Raw genomic sequence first — 22363 nt, forward strand, 5'->3', positions numbered from 1 at the left:
ACCAATCTCATTAAATGCATCCCTCCCACCATCCCTCTCGGCTTTGCCAACAGCCAGTATGTCAATCAGTCAGCAAGATACTGTACCTCTCCCCTGTTCCAGGCATGCCTGACAGTCCTCAATGTTTACAGAATTACGCTGTTTAGTTGTGTAGGAAATATTTTGAAGCCAAATATAGCTTGCAAGCAACCTGTTGGCCAGACTTTCTGTATATATTATTGCATTACCTTCTTTGGCAAGACAACAGTAAAGGCGTTAGCTAAAGCTTGTTTGAGTAATGTTGAAACTTCAAACCCAGTTCCTAGTAATGTCCGCTAATAAACGTTTCAACTGTTCACATTGCACTGCCTCCCCAAAGACACCAGACTCAGTCAGGAAGCAGCTCACAGGGCTGGCAATGACAACCCAACATATTACAGCTAAGAGTTTTTACAGAGTATTGTCTACTCAAGCAGTTTTCTATGAATAAGAACTTTCTAAAATAAATTATTAGAAAAACTATGCTGGAGTAGAATGTGCCTCAGACATATTAATAACACAGCATATGTAATGCCTCATCATGAAACACAAGAAACCCGTTCTGTTCTGTAAAATTCATACAGAACGCATGTCTCATTACTGTGGTTTCAAATGGGGATTTAACAAGACATTTTTTGAGAACACAAACTATTTCAATGTTTAAAAGACTGGAAAAGTATATATTTGATGGTTCATCTTTGTAGGCCTACGCCCTTCACTTGTCTATACAAGCCCCTGTGAGTCATAGGCCTATAGCAGAAGAAATGGCAAACGTGTTTCAATGCAAATAGAACAGACTGAGGCACAGTGTGAGCAGCCTGAATGCAAGGCCTTAGATGTGTTTCAACGCCCTCTAACTACAGAACACAGTCGACCAGGGAGCCATGTTTACTTGGCTTTCCTCCTGTCTCTATGGAAATAGTGCTGACCATGCTGATGATGGGCTAGCTAGACCTTCCTCGTAACTACAGTTGCTATAACGAGTCTAACCAAACAACACACCACCTGCTATAGCAACTGCATCTTGCGTCTGCCCCCTGACAGTGTACACAGGTCTGTATACGGTATCTGTGTCTTTTGTAACATTGTTTACTTGAACAGCTTGCAAACCCAGCTTGCAGATCTACCACTAAGCAGAATACTGTGCAGAGAAGACAGTAAGGGTGGAATGAAGATAAAGAAAAAAGGAAAAGGAGTGTTGTAAAGTGGGGTTGCTTAGGTGGAGCGTTAAATGTGTGCCCCTCTAGTCTAAGGTTACAGCTCAACTGAACATAAAGCAGAGCCGTATAAATGTCAAGTGTCAAGTTGTCATGGTGACCGTTGTCCAGGACTTTTCATCTTAAGGGTCTCACTTAATGAAAGCTATCTGTCAAAGGTCCTAGAATCAACAGATGCACCTAGACACGCGCACGCACACACACAATACCACTGCTTTCCTGAGTTTAATAGACCTGTAGACATGTTATGCATGTTCTACAACCATGTTTCTATTACAAAGTATTCTTTGCGATGCAAAAATATCTGAATTTGAGCTGAAACAGACACACAGAGCAAACGTGCTGACACACACCTTACACCTTGTTGGAGGAAAAAGCTATTGATAGCTCCACTAGGAAAGGGAGAATATTGACCCACAGTGAAACAGTGTACTCAGCAGAAATCTTCCAGAGGAGAAATCGCAGAAACCACAGTCCCTTCTCTCACAATCCAACCCTGTTCAAACATACACACACACACAGACCCACAGATACACACACACACTATCACAGTCACTCACATACACCCCGCTTTTCAGCACAGGAAAGCCCACAGGAACGACAGGCCCTGGCTCTCCTATCAGCACAGGTTTCCCAACACACTTCCTAGCACACCATCATGCTGGGACCTAACCAGGACCAGTGGCCCCTACCAAGACAGGGGACCCCAAATGAAAAGGTTGATACAGTACACTGGTTGATAACATGTTTCTAATGTACATTCTAGTGAACCCCCTAACTCATATACAACTTTTTACACTGCAAACTGCTATAACCTGCAGACTACAGAGTACCTGTTAGGCTACTGATTCACTATGTTAGACATGGAAGAGTTTTCTTCCCAACATAGCCTCTGTCACAGATTTGCCATCTCCTTTGATTTCCTTTTCTAAACATATCAGTCCTATACCTTTTTACTTTGACACGCCATAGAGATGTTTATGATTTTGGGTCATGCTAATACAATATATTGATAACTTAATGAAGACAGATGTTTCCTCCTATGAGGCCAAACCACACAACCCCTGAAGATGGAATGCAGATAGAAAGCAGAGTCTCTTACCGCCTGGGTGGGTTGCTAACTGGAACATCTGCGGGGAGAAATGAAGCGGGAGACATTAGACATCTTTTTTTTTAATGTAACGTCATGCTTGTGTTTGTTACTATAACTTGTACAACGTGTACCATATGGGAAGGACAGTTAAAAAGTTTGGAAAACATCCAGATAGGTCTCAATATGAGCAAAACTACACAAAAGTATATCTTATTTCCCCTTTACTTCATCTTAATTGACCTTGTTTTATGAATAGAGCGGTCAGTCCTGTGTCTCCAAGAAGACAATCGCTGATGAAAACAGACCACAGGAATTTTATTATTAGCGCTATATAGGTCCTGTGTGCAAATCAGCTTTTATGGAAGATATTCCTATCCAAACTATTATTTAATTTATCCAGAGACAATGTGAGCCCTCTCATCTTACCTGGGAGGGCAAAGTCCCAGCCAGACGCCTGTCTCCTCCACCATCCGCTGGGTAACAGGCTTCCACCGTACAGCATCATCAACCCCAGAATTCCCCAGTGCAGTGGAGAAATGCACCACAACCCACTTAACGGATTACAACGTGTAGGCTTCGTGAAAAGTAGTTTAATTAAGCAGTAATCGCTTCCTTTTGTCCAACAGAAGTTCACATAGATTTAAATCTCCCTCTTTAGCAAGGAGTGTAATTAACAGAGCTTGTTTGGCAACATGACTCAGTCAGGTAGTCAACAGCATACTGATATCAACCAGAGTTTCACTGCTCCTTATCCAATTAGAACCCGGCCCTCTTTATGACTGTCTGTCTGAAGATATTATGAAATCTCTTTAAGAACTGACAGCACCTTATGAGACCAGTGGAGAAGAGTCACTCACAATGTGTTGTAATAGAAAGAACACTTTACCTGAAGAGGCCGTGGAGTCTTGTCCCTGGGAGGGATTGTCCTCCTGACCAGCAGGGGGCATTGCATTGAGGTGTTGTTGTGAGGGTGCAAGGGGTGTTGTTACTGCATTGTCCTGTGGTTGGCTTGTGGCCTCCATAGATGACTCGTTTGCCGTTTGCATGGCTTCCACTGGGTCTTTCTCCTCATCAGCACTGTCATCAAACTCAAACTTCTCTCCTTGCTCTTCATCTTCCTCCTCCTCTTCCTCCCTCTGTTGCTGCAGATAATTCACAGTGGACATAAGCTCTGGAACAGAGAACAGAGACAAAGGGATAGTACAAATTTTGAAGAAGAAAAAACAGAAATAATGTTCTGTGTCTGACAAAAACTGACATGCACTTGACTTCACAAAATGTGCTACAATTTAGAAACTGATTGGAGATTTTGTTTACAAAGCAAACACATATAAATAGTTAAATGTATAAATACACAAACTACAAAAAGGTATAAAAGTTGTAGGTACTAATAAAGTGTACTAACGTATCTATGTAACCACCATGAAAATACAAAGGTTTTAAGACACTTCAAGTGGATCTTCCTTTTCATATACACGATCAATTATTTTGGTAAAGCTTATTTACTTTGTGCTCTTTTTTCAATGACTAATCGTTGTTTAAACTTTACACAGTACTAAGACTCTAATCTGTAGTTTGTGCGTGGGTGCTGGCTGCTGGGAACTATCAGGGTGAAACTTAAAGGTGGAATCATGTTGCAATGGGTTCCACTTCCCCCTATTACAAAATTGTTTTAGTTTGTTTTAGCCAATGATGTAAAGTACTTAAGTCAAAATTATTTCAAGTACTACTTAAGTAGTTATTTGATCATCTGTACTTTATATGTATATTTTTGACAACTTTTACTTTACTACATTCCTAAAGAAAATGATGTACTTTTTACATTTCCCCTGACAACCAAAAGTACCCGTTACATTTTGAATTTAGCAGGACAGGAAAATGGACTCACTACACACACATGCTACATTTGTAAATTATGTCTGGGTGTTGGAGTGTGCCCCTGGCGATCCGTAAAAAAAAAAAAAATGGTGCCGTCTGGTTTGCTTAATATAAGGAATTTGAAATGATTTATATTTTTACTTTTGATACTTAAGTACCGTATATTTAAAACCAAATACTTTTAGACTTTTCGTCAAGTAGTATTTTACTGTTACTTAAGTCATTATCTTTAGGTTAAATGCGGAAGACACATTTCAGTTGAATGCCTTCAGTTGTACAACTGACTAGGTATCCCCCTTTCCCTTTCCCCTTACTCAAGTATGACAATTGGGTACTATTTCCACCACTGGTTTAAGCTTCATTCCAATCTAAATTCCAGAAAAAACAATGGTGTGAAACATCAGCCTGATCTCATAGACTAGACATAACAGCAAACGTTAATCTGGGACACTGAAATGAGTATAATATGTTACATTTTGTATGGTTACATAGGACAGAAGGCAACTTAAGGCAAAAATGAAAGTAGGGTGGTTGGTTGGGGTGGATGGGTAGGTGTATAAGACGAATGTCTAGCAACCCGAAGGTTGTGTGTTTGAATTTCATCACGGACAACTTTAGCATTTAAGCTAATTTGGAACTGTGCAACTACTTATTACTTTTAGCTACTTTGCAACCACTTAGCATGATAGCTGACCCTTACACTAACCTTAACCCTTTAACCTAACTCCAAACCCTAACCTTAACACTAACCTTAACCTTAACCCCTAGCCTAGCTAACTTTAGCCACCTAGCTAACATTAGCCACATAGCCACCTAGCTAACATTAGCCACAACAAATTGTAATTTGTAACATATCATAAGAAATGGATGATGGACATCCACAAACGAATACATACTAATTTGAGTGTCCCAGATTTACATTTACTATGTTACGCCAGGTTGGAAACATTAGGCTCATACTGTTTACATAGAAATGTATTGTAATACAAAATAACATTTAGACAACTGCAAGATATTTTGTGAGGAAACAGTCTATTCTTGGATTCACAGGTCACTAAATCCTTTCACTGGATCATCTGATGTAAAGAAAAAACACAATAGTTAAGTCTGGTCAGAGTTGAGTTGTTGTGAACACTACGCTGTATTACCTACATTACTGAATGTGGGTCACTAGCAACAGGTTGTTTTGACTAGTTTGCTTTCTCAGTACTGTGAAAAATGCCAATCCTTTAAGCATGGCAGAATTATGGCTGCTTCCAGAACCACAAAGGAAGAGACATGCAACAGAGAGGGGATTACAGTTCCAGTATAAAAGCAGGACAAAATTGCTGAGAAAGGCTGTTAGCATAATTAAACAGTCTGACAGGGCTTACCTGAAGATTAATGGAGATATCTATACCCTGACGGTGATGAGCCCATACAGGTTATTTTTGTCATTTTAATAGGGTATTCCTCTCACTACATACAACGTGTCTGTCCTAAATACCTCAACCTCATAACTGGGGGGGGGGTTCCCCTACATGTAGAGGGCGGCTCTGTATCCGTAGCAGAGCACCACTCCTGAGTCCTGGAGTTCTGGTGAAGTCTCATAGTGCAGCATCTGCTTTACATTTCAATTAGTGCTGAACTGTTTCCTCTGCAGGAACATTCCTAACCCTGATAGGCCTGTTTGCACGCCTCCTTGGGGAATGACAGCATAGGGTAAAGTGGGGTGGACCCGACCATGGGCGGCAAAAGAGTTTGGAGCTGGCCCATTTGGAGATCATTGCACAATTCATTTTCATCCCAAATCCTCCACTGAATACAAAAGTCTGACTCAACCCTCTCCTGACAGTTCTATCAGGAAATTAGGTCAGTTATAGGGAGTGAGGTACTGTAATGTTGTTGGCATGGTGATGGCTTGAAACTACTACACAGGGATACTTTTCTAGTCTTAATCTGAGACGTATTAAACATGAGTGGCAAAGTAGGCCAGGTTTGAGAATTGCAGTCACTTTTCTTCAGGGGTAATACTAAGACCATATCCTCACTCGGTTGGTGCAATTCTAGTCATGTGTGGACCCAGCCGACCACGGCCTCGATCCTCTTCGCTGTACCACAAACACAGTTTCTCCAGCCGGCCCACTTACTGCTCTAATAAACAATGAGCCTTTTGTAGGGGAAAACCTCTGCTCACTCTCAGAAAGCATTGTTTCTGCATTGGTCACTGAACTGCTGGACTGTCTGGGAGTTAGATCACAGGTCAGAGGGTCATGACTATGCTGTGCTGTATGTAATATGTCAGAGCCATGCTCTGCTCAGTATAATGGAGGATCTGTGGGATAAAATCAATGAGAACTGCTCCTCCCTCCGAGTTAAATACTTTAGTAGTCTACCGCCATGTATAATGGAAAAATCACCAGGGGTTTTTCCAGAGAAGGAAAAGCAGGATTGGCAAAATAATATTTCATAATAAGTTCTGTTGGTGTAATTGATATGATCTTTCGAGCAGAGCATCCCCTAAGTTCTTTGACATTGAGCAATATGTATTAAATACTCTGACACAAAACAATTGCACAATGAAAATGAATGAGCTGATGTCACTTTTTGCATAAAAAATGCACTTGATATTGCCAGCAGAAAATCGTTTGCTGCCTGACTAATCAAATCAAAGTTTATTTGTCAAGTGCGCCGAATACAACAGGTGACCTTACAGTGAAATGCTTACTTACAGGCTCTAACCAATAGTGCAAAAAAGGTATTAGGTGAACAACAGGTAAGTAAAGAAATAAAAACAACAGTAAAAAGACAGTGAAAAATAACAGTAGCAAGGCTATATACAGTAGTGAGGCTATAAAAGTAGCGAGGCTACATACAGACACCAGTTAGTCGGGCTGATTGAGGTAGTATGTACATGTAGATATGGTTAAAGTGACTATGCATATATGATGAACAGAGAGTAGCAGTAGCGTAAAAGAGGGGTTGGCCGGGGATGGGTGGCGGAACACAAGATAGCCAGGTTAGCCAATGTGCGGGAGCACTGGTTGGTCGGGCCAATTAAGGTAGTATGTACATGAATGTATAGCCTCTTCAAACTCAAGAAACCCCCTCCTTTTGTTGAAATACTTTTGTACAACATAAATTTAAAAACCAAACTCGAAGTGAAAAATCTTTTAGACTGCCTGTCAAAAGAGAGTAGGATAAGAGGAAACAAAGCTTGAACTAGTTCTGTCCTAAAGGCATTCTTGAGAAAATTAGATACAGTACCTTGCAGAATTAAAATGAAACATTCACAACCAAACACACCCTAACGCAAATAAAGAGTTCAGCCCAGCCGTTGTGTGGTAATGTTTGGAGAAGATGCAGAGGCGACAAGGAGGTCTTTGGGGTATGGTTGGACCTTGACTTCCAAAACACTCCCTGTCCACTGCTGGATGCAAAAGCAGATGGTGAAATTACAGACAGGAGGAAGGCACATATTTCCAAATTATTCAATGTTTGGGAGTGTAGAGTATGCAACTGCAAGCTGGATTCATAGAGATGTTTGAATTCGAACATGAGTTGGGAGAGATCTGCTGAACTGAATGTGCAATTTCACCAACAAAGACTTGAGTCCAGTGCTGGCTGCATGCATAAGGCCCAGGCCGGGGCAGTCATTGGTTAGACAAGGAGAGGGAGTCAGGGTGCATCAATGGACAATAGAACAGAGCCGCAGCTGGTGAAGAGTATAGACTGAATAAACAGCAACGGAATTCTTACAGAAGGCAGCTAAAACAGCCTTCTTTTATCTAGGGTCTTCCTTGGTTTTATGGAGGGTGGTTTGACTGGTTTCCAAACTTCCACTCTCGACTAGACAGGAGATGGAATGGAACACATCAGTCCAAAGAAGTTCTTCCTCCTTTTTCTGAATATCAAGATCCCAAAGGAAATTGTCTTGTCAAGAGATAGGGATGTGAGACAACCCATTTAGACACAAGAAAACTGCTTCTGACCAGATTGACTGTGTCTGTCATCCTTTATCTGTCAAAAACAGAGCTCCGTGAGTGGGAGTGTTTGTAACACATACTAATGGATTGTATGCCTCCTCCTTGATTCCCCAACTAACTCCTGCCAAACATTGAGCATAGGGACTTGTTAGATTATCTGACTGTCAGATTTAACTCAGAGTAGAATTAATCATAAACCAGAACTCAGTTTGTTTTTCTCCTGATGTAAGCTCAATTGTAAGCTACAGAACTGCAAATTTGACAGACATACCCGACGACTGAGACCTGTAACTACTAAAGGCGCTTCTACAAAGCTCTCAGTAAATGAGATCTGTATTTCCTTTTCAATGTTGCTAAAACCTAAAATAGCTGTGTTATAGTGTACTGATTACTGAACATTTGAGAACAAATATGTGTCAGCATCATAGATTGTTTGGTCAGCATAGTGAAACATTCATGATGCGCTGCTTTCATATGCACTGCCATGGTCTGCACTGTTCAGACATGCAGGTATACATTATTCATACAAGAGCCACATTGGCCTTCAGTTGCCCTCCACTACAGAAGCTGTTACTGTGCCCACTGTGTGCGATGGTAGTCTCTGATGGTAGTCACACTACTCAAGGTCACAGTGAGTGTTACTGATCTCCACTGTTTCTCCATCTGGGCTCTGACCACTGACTGTACTGACTATACAGTGGCAAGAAAAAGTATGTGAACCCTTTGGAAATACCTGGATTTCTGCATAAATTGATCATAAAATTTTATCTGATCTTCATCTAAGCCACAACAATAGACAAACACAGTCTGCTTAAACTAATAACACACAAACAATTATACATCTTCATGTCTTTATTGAACACACCATGTAAACATTCACAGTGCAGGGTGTTAAAAGTATGTGAACCCTTGGATTTAATAACTTAATCAAACATTCTAGGTGTATGGTCCTTTAATAACTCTTTTGGCAGCAATAACCTCAACCAAACGTTTTCTGTAGATCAGACCTGCACACAACGGTCAGGAGGAATTTTGGACCATTCCTCTTTACAAAACTGTTTCAGTTCAGCAGTATTCTTGGGATGTCTGGTATGAACTGCTCTCTTGAGGTCATGCCACAGCATCTCAATCAGTTGAGGTCAGGACTCTGACTGAGCCACTCCATAAGGCATACTTTCTTCTGTTGAAGCCATTCTGTTGTTGATTTACTTCTGTTTTGGGTCGTTGTCCTGTTGCATCACCCAACTTCTGTTGAGCTTCAATTGGCGGACAGATAGCCTTACATTCTCCTGAAAAATGTCTTGATAAACTTAGGAATTCATTTTTCCGTCCATGATAGCATGCTGTCCAGGCCCTGAGGCAGCAAAGCAGCCCGCAACCATGATGCTCCTTCCACCATACTTTACAGTTGGGATGAAGTTTTGATGTTGGTGCCTTTTTTCCTCCACACATAGTGTTGTGTGTTCCTTCCAAGCAACTCAACTATAGTTTCATCTGTCCACAGATCTGTCCAGATGTTTTTTTGCAAACTTCAGACGTGGAGTTCGTTTTTTTGTTGTTGACAGCAGTGGCTTCTTTCATGGTGTCCTCCCATGAACACCATTCTTGTTTAGTGTTTTACGTATCATAGACTCGTCAACAGAGATGTTAACATGTTCCAGAGATTTCTGTAAGTCTTTAGCTGACACTCTACGATTCTTCTTAACCTCATTGAGCATGCTGTGCTGTGCTCATGCAGTCATCTTTGCAGGACGGCCACTCCTAGGAAGAGTAGCAACAGTGCTGAACTTTCTCCATTTATAGACAATTTGTCTTACCGTGGACTGATGAACATCAAGGTTTTTAGACATACTTTTGTAACCCTTTCCAGCTTTATGCAAGTCAACAATTCTAAATCTTGGGTCTTCTGAGATCTCTTTTGTTCGAGGCATGCTAGACATCAGGCAATGCTTCTTGTGAATAGCAAACTCAAATTTTGTGAGTGTTTTTTATACGGCAGGGCAGCTCTAACCAGCATCTCCAATCTCGTCTCATTGATTGGACTCCAGGTTAGCTGACTCCTGACTCCAATTAGCTTTTGGAGAAGTCATTAGCCTAGCGGTTCACATAATTTTTCCAACCTACACTGTGAATGTTTAAATTATTTATTCAATATAAACAAGAAAAATACAATAATTTGTGTGTTATTAATTTAAGCACACTGTGTTTGTCTATTGTTGTGACTTAGATGAAGATCAGATCAAATTTTATAACCAATTTATGCAGAAATCCAGATAATTTCAAAGGGTTCACATACTTTTTCTTGTCACTTTACATACCTAAGTCCAAACACTGTAGGTAAGTCACTTCCGTAATAACAATGTAATTGTAGTATAAATCCACTTTATATTTGTAACGCAGTCATAGTTGACATAGCACATTCATAAATGCATATTGTACATCCTGTTGTGTACATAGCAGTTTTATTACTATGCATACTACCTTGCTCTAATGACCTATTTTTTATTATAATTTTTATTTTTATTGATATTGATAATGTACTACAATGTTGAGGGAGCTAGCATGTAAGCATTTCAATGCACCTTTTATACCTGCTGTAAACGGTGTATGTGACAAATAAAATGTTATTTGATTTTAAAAGCACGTGGAGTTTAACCAAGATCAAACATTCTAGGTGTATGGTCCTTAATAAGTCCTTAATAAGTCCTTAATAATCAAACATTCTAGGTGTATGATCCTTAATAAGTCCTTAATAAGTCCTTAATAATCAAACATTCTAGGTGTATGGTCCTTAATAAGTCCTTAATAATCAAACATTCTAGGTGTATGGTCCTTAATAAGTCCTTAATAATCAAACATTCTAGGTGTATGGTCCTTAATAAGTCCTTAATAATCAAACATTCCCATCTAGGGTTATGGTTGGGTGTCAGAATGACCAAAACGTCACTGTGTGACAGCAGGTTCACTGACCTCCTGTTCCCACCCTCTCCATTGTGATCTCTGTCAATGGCGCATCTGAATGATCTTTTCTTGGGCCAATGAAAGCTCGGTTTGAAGCTTTGTGTACATGTTCATTGTTGATACTTCCCTATTGTTCAGTCTTGGCCAGCCAGGGTTGTTGTTCAGTATCAGTATACAGAATTGTTAGCTGTTACAATACAGAGGGAGGTTGAGCTGTCTCTTTGATGCAGTCGTAGGGATTTGACTTTGCTATTAATGTATGAATGCAACTTGCAGCACAGTTACAGCAAGCATGAAGGATGTGACACAGTACAAACAGAGAGATGGTAGGGCTGTGATGGTCATGGAATTTTGGATGACTTATTGGTCAGCCAAATGACCGCGCTCACTGTTAAAACTTTTTTCCCCCCTCTGCTCCTGACTGCATATGCTGCCATTGAAATATATTCTATTTCTATGTGTGCTGCTGCTGCAGGGAGGGGCCGTTGCCTACAAGAATTATTCGCTACAACATCTTGCTTGTTTTAGCAAGGAGTAATAAAGTTTGACATTACCGCAGAAACGGGCACAAATGCCCGACCGTCCCGTCTTCAGTCAGCCATCCGTTCCAATAATGTTTTAAGCGGTTATGACGGTTATTTTATTTTCATGACGGTCTTCATCCATAACGGTCTGTACTCATTCCCCTAGGGCTTCCGGGAGTGGGAAGGCCTTAGCTGTGGATTCGCTATGGCGTGAGAGGAAAAGGCGAGTGGGGTCCCATTCATAGGAGAATCTTTGTGGTTTAAGCTCCAGGCCAGACATGCTTGGACTATTAATTCATGGAACTTGATTGTCGAACAAAAGTTTAACAGTCTGACTCAGGGAATGCTGGGACATCCGACTAAAGCGGGAAACACTACATCTTTCCAAAATGCAGATCAGAGGTCCCCCTCTCCCCATTCCTTTCTCCTCTGTGGGGATGAGGCAGCGTGAAATTCATTCAGGGAGGGGCTATTGTACTCCAGGAAGGAGCCCCAAGACTAGGGCTGGATATAGGACTCCTGTTTCAGCCTGGGGCTATGGAGGGGGTACAGTAATGTATATACTGCAGTGGAGTATCTCTGGCCCAGTTCTGCCTGGAATCAATGTATAGATCCTCCCAATAGATGGTGTATGTCTCTGGACCAGAGTGCCTCATGGTCTTTCCCTTGATAATATGGGTAGCCAAGGCCCTGACACAGCCCTCTCTGAAGGTTAGTCCTGGTGTAATCGTCTGTGAAAGAGTGTATTCAACAAAGAGGCCACCCGGCTTTGGGTATTGCCTCTGCTCTCCTTTCCTCCTCTGTAACTCCGCTGCCCCAAGCTACAAGCTGTCGGACCCAGGGACTGAGAGCACAAAACAACACACCCACCCACCCCCACTCCCTCCATGGCCCCTTCAACAAAGCTCCTGTCTTGGTGAACATGCAGAGAAATGAAACAAAAAAGAGGGAGAGTGTGTATAGTAGAATACAATAAAGAATACACCTCTCACCTTCTTGTCCTCGGTAGTATTTCCTCCAACAAGCTTCAGTTACTCCCTGTGGACTCTTTAATCCTGGTTACCTCCCATGATCATTCTGCTTATATACTGGCAGGTTCCTCACTCATTCCTCTGTTTGTCTGCTTTAAGAGCTCCTAGGGCTCCGGCAAAATAGACTGGAAATACTGTTTACTTTCCCACATTAGGTCAGCTCCGCTCCTCACACTAGCTGCTCTGAATGAGGCTCCCCCTACTCCCTCCTCTCTCGATTCTATGGTTCAGTCCCTCCCTCTCGCTCTTTCTCACAATTTCTTGCCCTGTCTTTCTGTCCCTCTTCCCTCTCTTTCTCTCCCCTCATGTTTAGTCCCTCCCTCCCTCCTCCAATCTCCTGCCCCTGCTGCTTAACAGACACAAAGCAGGCCAAAGGGCTCTCTCAGCAATGATTGGCCAATGACAGAGCAAAAGTCTTGGCATTGGCCAATAGAAATGCTAAAGTATGGCACATGCCCAATCAGAGCAGCTATGCAGATGTAGAGGGTGGGCCAAGAGGAATTAGGATGGGAAACTTGGGTGAAAGGGGGAATAGTTTGGAACAACGTTAGTGATTACATCACCAAGCCAAGGACTTGAGGAATACAAATTTGAAAATGAAAAAATACTAATGTCAACTGAACTAAGGTGGACATCAGTAGAGGAAAGAGAAGTACCTGAGAATATTTGTGCAATACGTGTTTTAGAACTACCGTGTAACAATTGTCAGTAAACACATCTCCTTTTTAGGTACAAACATTTTGGTCAATTTATCTATTCAAGGTAAGAGAATAATGTACATAAAATCTGTGATTGGCTGAATGTCTTGAACTCTGACCTATTATGTCAATGGCTCTATTTCTGCTCCTAAGTTCATTTACTTTACGGCAAGGCAGTAAGTGACCTGGACCACTGGCAGACATCAGGATGAGGTAACAGTAGATCGGAGGTCAAGCGCCATTAACAAGCCTGCAGTTCTAAAGTCAAACTATTTATTCATTCTCTTTATTGATGTTTCAAGGCAACTTGACTTACTTGGCTTATTCCTTTCAGCTCCTAGTGGAGCAAAGGGCCTCAGAGCTGCATCTCCAGAAAACTCTGTTCTGGAACGTTTTCTTGATTTCATTCCAGGTGGTTCCTGCCTTCATCTCCTCCTCATTTGTGCTGTTCCATGTCTTTTTTTGGGCAGCCAACCTTCCTTTTGCCCTGTGGGCTTCACTCTCAGCAAAATAAAGTCACCTTAAAATATATAACTTCACAGCTCACACATACTCAAACTGAGAATTAGCTTATTTTCTCAGATGTGCATTTAAGCAATGAGGTATGTCTATTGTTGTTGAGAGGATTTATTAAAACACATTGAACAAATACACAGAGTACAAAGTAAAAGATGACAATTCACTTTTTTCATTCATTTGCAATTTAGCACAAACATCTGTACCATTATAACACTGCTTGAATTCAATGTCTCTCTCAAAGCTAGCTACGCAGAGCAACCATCTCTGAACTTTACCAAAGTGAACCTTCATACAAAAGATTTCACATGCTGTACATTCACTGCAACAAAGGTGCCTTTACCAGGGTCATTTGGTAGCTTTTGAAGCCTTGTGTATAAGCATGTACATACACTGTAAATATATTTATAGTATTAGACTGAGGCCTTCTTACAAACACATTACATTCATACTGACTTCAGTTTGATTGCATTTCATAGTCACTTCAGCACTCCGTAAGGAAACAGACATGTGGATTTGATTGAACACATCCTGTGCGCACATTGCAGTTCTATGGCAACTACCCTGCAACATTCAGTTTCTCTCATGCATACTGTGTAGTTAGGTACATGATCGATAAGAGTATGAGAGAGACAAAGCACTGTAAATCTTAGTATTTACATAGCGTTGTTATATGCTGCTATCCAGTAACACTATTTCAATCAATGACAAGGTGTGTGGGTCTTGTCCAAACCTACACTATAGCTAGTCCACACAGTAACCCTCATATGACTTACAAATGGAGTAACAGGCTGAACAGAAACACTGGGACTATACACTCCATGGACAGAACAGCACTGATTAACACGCACTAAATTGGGGGCAAAATAGTAGCCTAAGAACTGACATGTGCCCTATTTGTTAGGAATTCCTATCTCAACTGGCCAATATCTATTGTTGTGTTTGTAATTGAATGAGGTCAGTCAAGGCCGATACTGCACTCAGTTAAACTTCAGGTAAAGTGCTTTGTCTGAGAAGACAGTCAGACACAGGCAGACACTGTGCAGTAACACTATTCAGCCAACAGAGCACCTCAGAACATTCATATAAAAAGCCTATAGAGCAGAGCTACAATCACACCATGTATACAGTAATCTCTTCAGTTCAGGACAGTCCATTCACAATTCCTTTCTCAAGACCTCCACATGAGGGCTATAGCCGTGTCATTAAAAACAATACAAATATGTACACTACCGTTCGAAAGTTTGGGGTCACCTAGAAATGTCCTTGTTTTTGAAAGAAAGGCAAATTTTTTGTCCATTAAAATAACATCAAATTGATCAGAAATACAGTGTAGACATTGTTAATGTTGTAAATGACTAATGTAACTGGAAACGGCTGATTTTTAATGGAATATCTACATAGGCGTACAAAGACCCATTATTAGCAACCATCACTCCTATGTTCCAATGGCATGTTGTGTTAGCTAATCCAAGTTTATCATTTTAAAAGGCTAATAGATCATTAGAAACCCATTTTGCAATTATGTTAGCACAGCTGAAAACTGTTGTCCTGATTAAAGAAGCAATAAAACTGGCCTAGTTGAGTATCAGCATTTGTGGGTTCGATTACAGGCTCAAAATGGCTTGAAACAAAGACTTTTCTTCTGAAACTCGTCAGTCTATTCTTGTTCTGAGAAATTAAGGGTATTCCATGCGAGAAATTGCCAAGAAACTGAAGATCTTGTACAACGCTGTGTACTACTCCCTTCACAGAACAGCGCAAACTGGCTCTAACCAGAAAAGAAAGAGGAGTGAGAGGCCCCAGTGCACAACTGAGCAAGAGGACAAGTACATTAGAGTGTCTAGTTTGAGAAACAGATGCCTCACAAGTCCTCAACTGGCAGCTTCATTAAATAGTACCAGCAAAACACCAGTCTCAATGCAACACATGTAGATATTCCATAAAGAATATGCCGTTTCCAGCTACAATAGTCATTTACAACATTAACAATGTCTACACTGTATTTCGGATCAATTTGATGTTATTTTAATGGACAAAAAATGTGCTTTTCTTTCAAAAACAAGGACATTTCTAAGTGACCCCAAACTTTTGAACGGTAGTGTAATGCCTCTGGTCTTTGAGAGAAAAATAAGAGCAAACATCGCATTTAAAGGTCCAATGCAGACGTTCTTGTCTCAATATATAATCCTTTCTGGGTAACAATTAAGTACCTTACTGTGATTGTTTTCGATTAAAATGATAAAAATGAAACAAAAATAGCTTTTTAGCAAAGAGCAATATCTCAAGCAAGAATTTTGCCAGGACTGTCTGGGAGTGGTCTGAGTGGGGAGGGCAAACTGAAAACTAGCTGTTATTGAGAGGTTTGGAACTCTTTCTAATTGGTCTGTTAAGTAATTAACTGCCTGGTGATGTCACCAGGCAAGACAAAACTCCATCCCACCAAAATAGGTTGAAATTTCAGGCAGTCTTTTCAAACAGCTCTTATACTAAAAGGGCATTATCATCATTTTCACAGTATTATTCCAACCTCATAGTGTGGAAATATATATAAAACACAGGAAAATCACGTTTTTGACTGCACTGGGGCCTTTAAGGTTTTCAATGAGTAAATGTAATACACACATTCATGAAAAATCTCAACAAATGAAGTCTCATTGAACATATAAAAAGGTAGTTTCACTTTGGACAATCACATTAGCAGACAGATGGAATAAAAAGTATTGTCAAGTGAATCCATGCTGTCGCTCTGATACGGTTTAGTCCTCACAACACGTAATGCAATAAACAGTTCCCTTCCAAGGAACCCATATAAAACAAAACATCAAAAAACAAGAAAACAAAAACAGCTTTTGATACTTTTACTGTATGGCTATCCAACCTTGGTCCTTGATGGCTATCAAAAACTCTATGAAGATTATAATCTATTGATGATTGAATTAGCTATCTTATTCAACCACTGCCCTCAGTTCTCAATGGAAATAATTCCACCCATTTATAAGATTATCAAGCATACAATCTGGGACATTAGCCATCAGGGCCATGGAGTGAGCAGACCTCCTTAAGTGGCACTAAAGCAGTACATTCTGAAATAACACTTTACCTTAAAAAGAAGCACACACAATAACGCACATTTCATGGAAAACATGAAACCTAGGCCAAAAGGTGACGTAGTGTCATAAGCACTTTTTAGTTTTTAATTTCTCACAATGGAAGAGGGAGGGAAGGAGGCGCTTTGGGGAACTATAACACAATAACTGTATGTGTTAAAGGCAACATAATTACTCCCATCCAGCACCATGTCCAGCACACAATTAGCTTGACATCCCAACCATATGACAGACAGGAGGAGATTCTGTTTATAGCACACACTATTCATGGCCCCGGAGTTTGGCCAATAATCACATTCAAATATTAAAGAAATACATGTACCATATCATTTGCAGAAATAGGCTAGTAACTTCTATGTGATCTTCACTTTTTGCACTAATCCAGCCTGTTACAGTTTTATGCATGTATGCGTCAAATTCACAATGATTATGCAAGGCAAAATAAACAGCAGTCTCTTGAACTATGTACATTACAAGGGAGAACCCCTAGTATATTAATAGCTAATGCAGCTCTGTAACTAGGATCACTTTCTCCAGAGGCGGGAGATGGCAGTCTTTAGGGGTTGAGGCATAGTGTAGCTGTACTTCCTTAAAGTCACTCTTATTCTTACAAGTTCCAACTCAAGGCTCTGCCATAAAACTATAAAAACAAACACGTAGTAAACATAATGACAGAATTGGCTACCGTATCAGCACCCACTTATGATCGCTATAATTCTAGGATGGGAGCCTTATGCCTTCATAGTTCTATTTTCCTTCTATGTGTACGTAGCTAAAGCACACTGCTCCAGCAGAGGTCAGTCCCGATGCACAAAGAATAGGCAAAAGATGAATGCAGAAGGAAAAGACCCAGAATGAAGGAGCAGAGCCAGGCCTAAAGTCAATGAATAGACACAGATGATTCTCATTACAGCAGCTCCAGAGCATTGGCACCTCCACCGGCTCATGCACCATGTGTACTTTCACTTTTTGCAGCTCTTCCTGTAGCCAATACTTTCCCCTTCAGACAGGGCGGTTCCAGTCATTCTATAAGATCACTTCCCTTCCACGTGTCAGTTAGCAGAAGCCGGGCGTCTGAGGTCGTTTGACTCTCACATCCTAATAGACAGTTCCTCTGCTTGACTCACCAACCTAAGTCATAAAAGCAAATAGCTACTGCATGAAGTATGTTGAAGAATCCTCGAAAGATAGAAGTGCAATTGATACGATAGATAAATACATCTGTGTATTATTCCTAGGTTTATCCTCTGATCGATAGACAGAGAACTTCTTGCAGGAGGGGAGGATGAGGAAGGGGGGGGCGAAGATTCTGTAATCATTTATATAATAGTTGACATCCCTGGGCTTGGCTGACTCCAGATCAATTTTGGGGTAGCTGATCTAATCTTCAATACAGATGACATCACTGGGCTTGCCTGACTTGAGGTCGGGGGTGGTGACGTCCCTCAGCGGGTCGCAGGACTTCTTGTCCAGGTGGCTGGACGGGGGTGGGGGGCCGTTGGACACTAGAAGAGGGGGCCCCGGGGGGAATCATTTGGGGGGAGGGGGGTGGGGGTGAAGGGATATCAAACAGGGATACCAAAGAAAGGGTGCTCAGAAAAATAAATGACCCACATAAAACATTTTAAGCTTTTCATTCCCTAACATATTATTAGAAAGGGACACAGAGCAGTATTTCATTTTACAGTGCTCCATCTTTTTCAGTTATCTTGCCATTTCTGTCCTCGGCTGTTCAGATAAGGAACATCTCATCTTACAGTTAGACCTACAGTCGTGCAGAGACAGGCCTCTTACCACTGACGTAGGGTCCCAGCGGCATCTGGCTGTAGTTGACCATGGCTCCTCCCGCAGGCCCCCGGAAGCTGCCCCCAAAACCAGTGCTGTACATCTGGGAACAGGCAAATGAGCCCTGGCCGAACGGCTGGAGGTAGAGTACAGAACACAATTTACACATCTTGTCAATGACGATATCAACCAAAATGACTTACCAAACCACTCCAACTAAACCAAGCCAAACCTACAGTACCCTGAACCTAACCTTGCTCCAACCAAACTAAACCTAATTGTACCAATCCTAACCCACCTATCACCATAACTGAGCCAATGCCTGTACAGTACCTGTTGGGGCGGAGGTTCGTTGCCACGGCTGGTGAGGCGGCTGAGGATGCTCCTCTCAGACATCTGCAGACGGGCAGACACCGGGGGGATCCGGGACAACATGTTGGGAAGCCGCGTCACATCTGCCTTCATATCACTCAGCAGCTCCTCCAGCTGGTTCAGTACTGGAACACACAGACACCGTCAATGACAAGAATGCACTAATGTATCCAATGTTATCTACAGTTGATGCAATAGTTAATTTTTATTCACCCAGATCTTGAGTTTGTAGACAGTGTTTTAGTCCTGCTGCTGTGTACACACTGGGAGATGACAGACCTTTGTGCAGCACAGCGTTGGCTGGCTTGTTCCCAGCCAGAGACTCCTTGGACAGGTGCTGGTGGGACTCAGCCAGACACTCCACCTCAGCAAAGCGGGTATTCAGGGCCATAGCCGGGTGGTTGGGGTCCTGGGTCATATTCAGGTACGCTGCCCTTCTTAACTGCTCCTCTATCACCAGAGCCTGCTCCAACAGCTAAAAGAGAGAGAGACTTTTGACATTGTCTTTCTTTAATAATACATCCTCATTTAATTTTATTAAAACCTCACCATCCCCCCCCCCCCCCCCCTTTAAAAAATGAATATCCCCTGTACTTCAGACCCATGCCAACCAGCTGTTAGTGGCCAGGGCTCCATGAAGAACCCTCCACTGGAGGTCCCCTGACCTCTTTGGTACTGGAAGTTTGTAGAGCCCCCTCCATCTAAGACCCACCATTCTCTCCGCCCCATATACCCCCTGCCACTGATGTGCCTTCACTCCTGTTAGGCTCCTAATGTTCCTCACCTTAATGCAGAGGTTGTAGAAGGCTTTACCTCCCACTCCCCCAAACTCTGACAGGCTCGGAGTGTTAAAATCTAAAAAGTCCTCCAGACCCCCTTGCCAGTCCCCAGGCTCTGCCGTCACCTGCAGTGGCGGAAATATTGGTAGCCCCTCTCCGTTTGGCCGCTCACCGGCTCAGACAGTGCCTCCTGGACCTCCCCCAGGAATCTCTCCAGCAGCCTAAGAGATGTCAGTCCTGTTTGTTGTGCCAGGACTTCCAGGGTTTTCCACCCCTCCTCCCCCAGCAGTCTCAGGTCACCCAGCCTTAGTGAACCCGCTGCCATCAGTTGCCTCTGCAGGGTGGCCGACTGAACCGATCTCAAAAGGATGACTGGGTTGTTGAAGATAGGCTCCTCCCACACCAACAGCCCAGGCTCCACACCCCCTTCTTGTGTGGGCCTTAGTAAAAATCAGAGAGACCTGCTGTACTCAGCCTCTCCAGCAACAGCTGCCGGTCCAACCCTAATCCGCCAACTCTCTTCAGCTGCGCGCATGCTGGTTCCCTCCAGCTGACATCAGTATGGTACAGCAGTCACTGCACCGCCTTCAGTCGGAATGCAGCCACCCTGCTCTCCAGTTCCACCAGGCCCTGTCCTCCTACGTGTGCGGACATATACAACACTGCCGTTCTCAGCCAGTGATGGCCCGACCAGAAAAAATCCACCAGCTTGCGTTGCAGGTCTGCAAGCAGACCGGCGACAGGGTTGAGAACAGCCAGTTTATGCCACAGGGAAGATGCCACCAGGTTGTTGATTATCAGCACCCTCCCTCTATATGACACTTGGGACAGGAGCCACCTCCACCTGGCCAGTCTTAATACCACAGCCTGTGACAGCCCCTCCCAGTTCTTCCTGACCCACATCTCCGAGCGCAGGTACACCCCCAAAATGTTAAGCCCTTCACAACCCCACTTCAAACCCCCTGGAAGTAGAGGGGGGGGGCTTATCCCTCCATGCCTCCATGCCGACAATGCTATGCCTGTCAACACACCCATGCCTGTCCAGCAAACTCCCTGCAGTCTCTTGAATAGGGGGCCCAAAAAAGTCTCAATGGCTAGTATATATAACTGCCCCGATAGAGGGCATCCTTGTCTAATGCCCCGCCTCACCGACTGGCCTACTGAGCCCCCCTCCCACCGTGACCATACATGACGCCCCAGGATACACATCTTCACACAAGCCAAAAACCTTTCCCCAAACCCAGACATCACATTAAACAGATACTCATGGTCCACTCTATCAAATGCCTTCTCTTGGTCTAATGAGACCAGTCCAAAGTTCACATTAGAAACTCTCGACAACTCCAACATGTCCCTGATTAAGAACAAGATCTCTGTGAATGAGCGTCCCGGTACACAATATTTAAAGTTTTAATCCTTGTGTACTATAGAGTCCAGATGGGACTTCAGTCTGTAAATGAGGACCTTAGCAAATATTTTACCACATACCCTTCAATGCCACAGGCCTCCAGTTCTTTTTTTAAAAAGAAATTGCAATTTTTATTTAACTAGGCAAGTCAGTTAAGAACAAATTCTTATTTACAATGACGGCCTAGGAACAGTGGTTTAACTGCCTTGTTCAGGGGCAGAACGACAGATTTTTACCTTGTCAGCTCTGGGATTCGATCTAGCAACCCTTCGGTTACTGGCCCGACGCTCTAACCACTAGGCTACCTGCCGCCCAAGTTCACACAAGTCCCCCCTTTTGGGATAGAGAGTCAGAACAGCCCGACGGCAGCTCATTGGCAACTCTCCTACCCCGATGCACTCATGCAACACGCAAAAGAAGTCCAGTCCAATTATTCCCCAGAATTTTTATAAAACCAGTGCACGGCCGGGGGACATTTGGGTTACGGCCTCTGCCAGTTCATGGGAATGTCCATTTCATCCCTCTGTGCCAGAGAGAGCTTAGGGAGTTCTGCAAACAAAACCTCAGCACACATAGGATCACACAGTTCTGTCATAAACAACTCAGTATAAAACTCCACGGTTTTATACTAAGGTCCCAATGTAAACTACGTAATTCCCTACGTAATTCAGCTAAATTAGCCTGAAGGCCTACATTGCCTTGCCCCGCCAGCTCTACCTCCACTTCACTGATACTATGCTCAAGTTCCCCCTAGCCTTTGAGGATGAGAGAGCTGTATACTGTTGACAGAAAAGCCGAATTTGGACTTTTCCAATATCCCACCATTGACTCAGAGACTGATACTCCTCTCTTCGATGCCCCCATCTTTCCCAAAAAGTCTGGAAACCTGAGGAAAAGTGGCATCTTGTAAGAACTTGACATTAAACTTCCAATAGGATCCCTGCCGATGTCCTGGTGAAATTGACAGTCGAGCCATGGTTATGTGGTGATCTGAAAAACCCACCGGGA

The 22363-nt window shown here is 42.5% G+C and overlaps 2 protein-coding genes across 13 annotated transcripts in view; both read right to left on the minus strand.

Annotated features, from left to right (window-relative positions):
- The window catches only part of arhgef10la (Rho guanine nucleotide exchange factor (GEF) 10-like a), a 125465-nt gene extending 112545 nt beyond the window's left edge, over positions 1-12920 (minus strand). For 2 of the 4 annotated variants that reach the window (XM_029775138.1, XM_029775136.1), the window contains exons 1-3: positions 12649-12920; positions 3215-3499; positions 2338-2365 (exon numbers count right to left, since the gene is read on the minus strand). In XM_029775138.1, coding sequence (XP_029630998.1) covers positions 2338-2365; positions 3215-3494 — 308 coding nt within the window. In that variant the 5' untranslated portion in view covers positions 3495-3499; positions 12649-12920. The other 2 variants (XM_029775137.1, XM_029775140.1) reach the window with 2 other exon arrangements.
- Positions 12921-16472: 3552 nt separating this feature from the next.
- Positions 16473-22363, minus strand: part of LOC115207725 (chromodomain-helicase-DNA-binding protein 5) — a 52859-nt gene continuing 46968 nt past the window's right edge. For 5 of the 9 annotated variants that reach the window (XM_029775148.1, XM_029775146.1, XM_029775142.1 and 2 more), the window contains 4 exons: positions 19382-19643; positions 19130-19293; positions 18806-18932; positions 16473-18516 (listed from right to left, as the gene is read on the minus strand). In XM_029775148.1, the coding sequence (XP_029631008.1) occupies positions 18392-18516; positions 18806-18932; positions 19130-19293; positions 19382-19643 (678 nt within the window). In that variant the 3' untranslated portion in view covers positions 16473-18391. The remainder of the gene's footprint in view (positions 18517-18805; positions 18933-19129; positions 19294-19381; positions 19644-22363) is intronic. The other 4 variants (XM_029775150.1, XM_029775145.1, XM_029775143.1 and 1 more) reach the window with 3 other exon arrangements.

Source organism: Salmo trutta, chromosome 14 (assembly GCF_901001165.1).
Source record: "Salmo trutta chromosome 14, fSalTru1.1, whole genome shotgun sequence".
NCBI lineage: Eukaryota > Metazoa > Chordata > Actinopteri > Salmoniformes > Salmonidae > Salmo > Salmo trutta.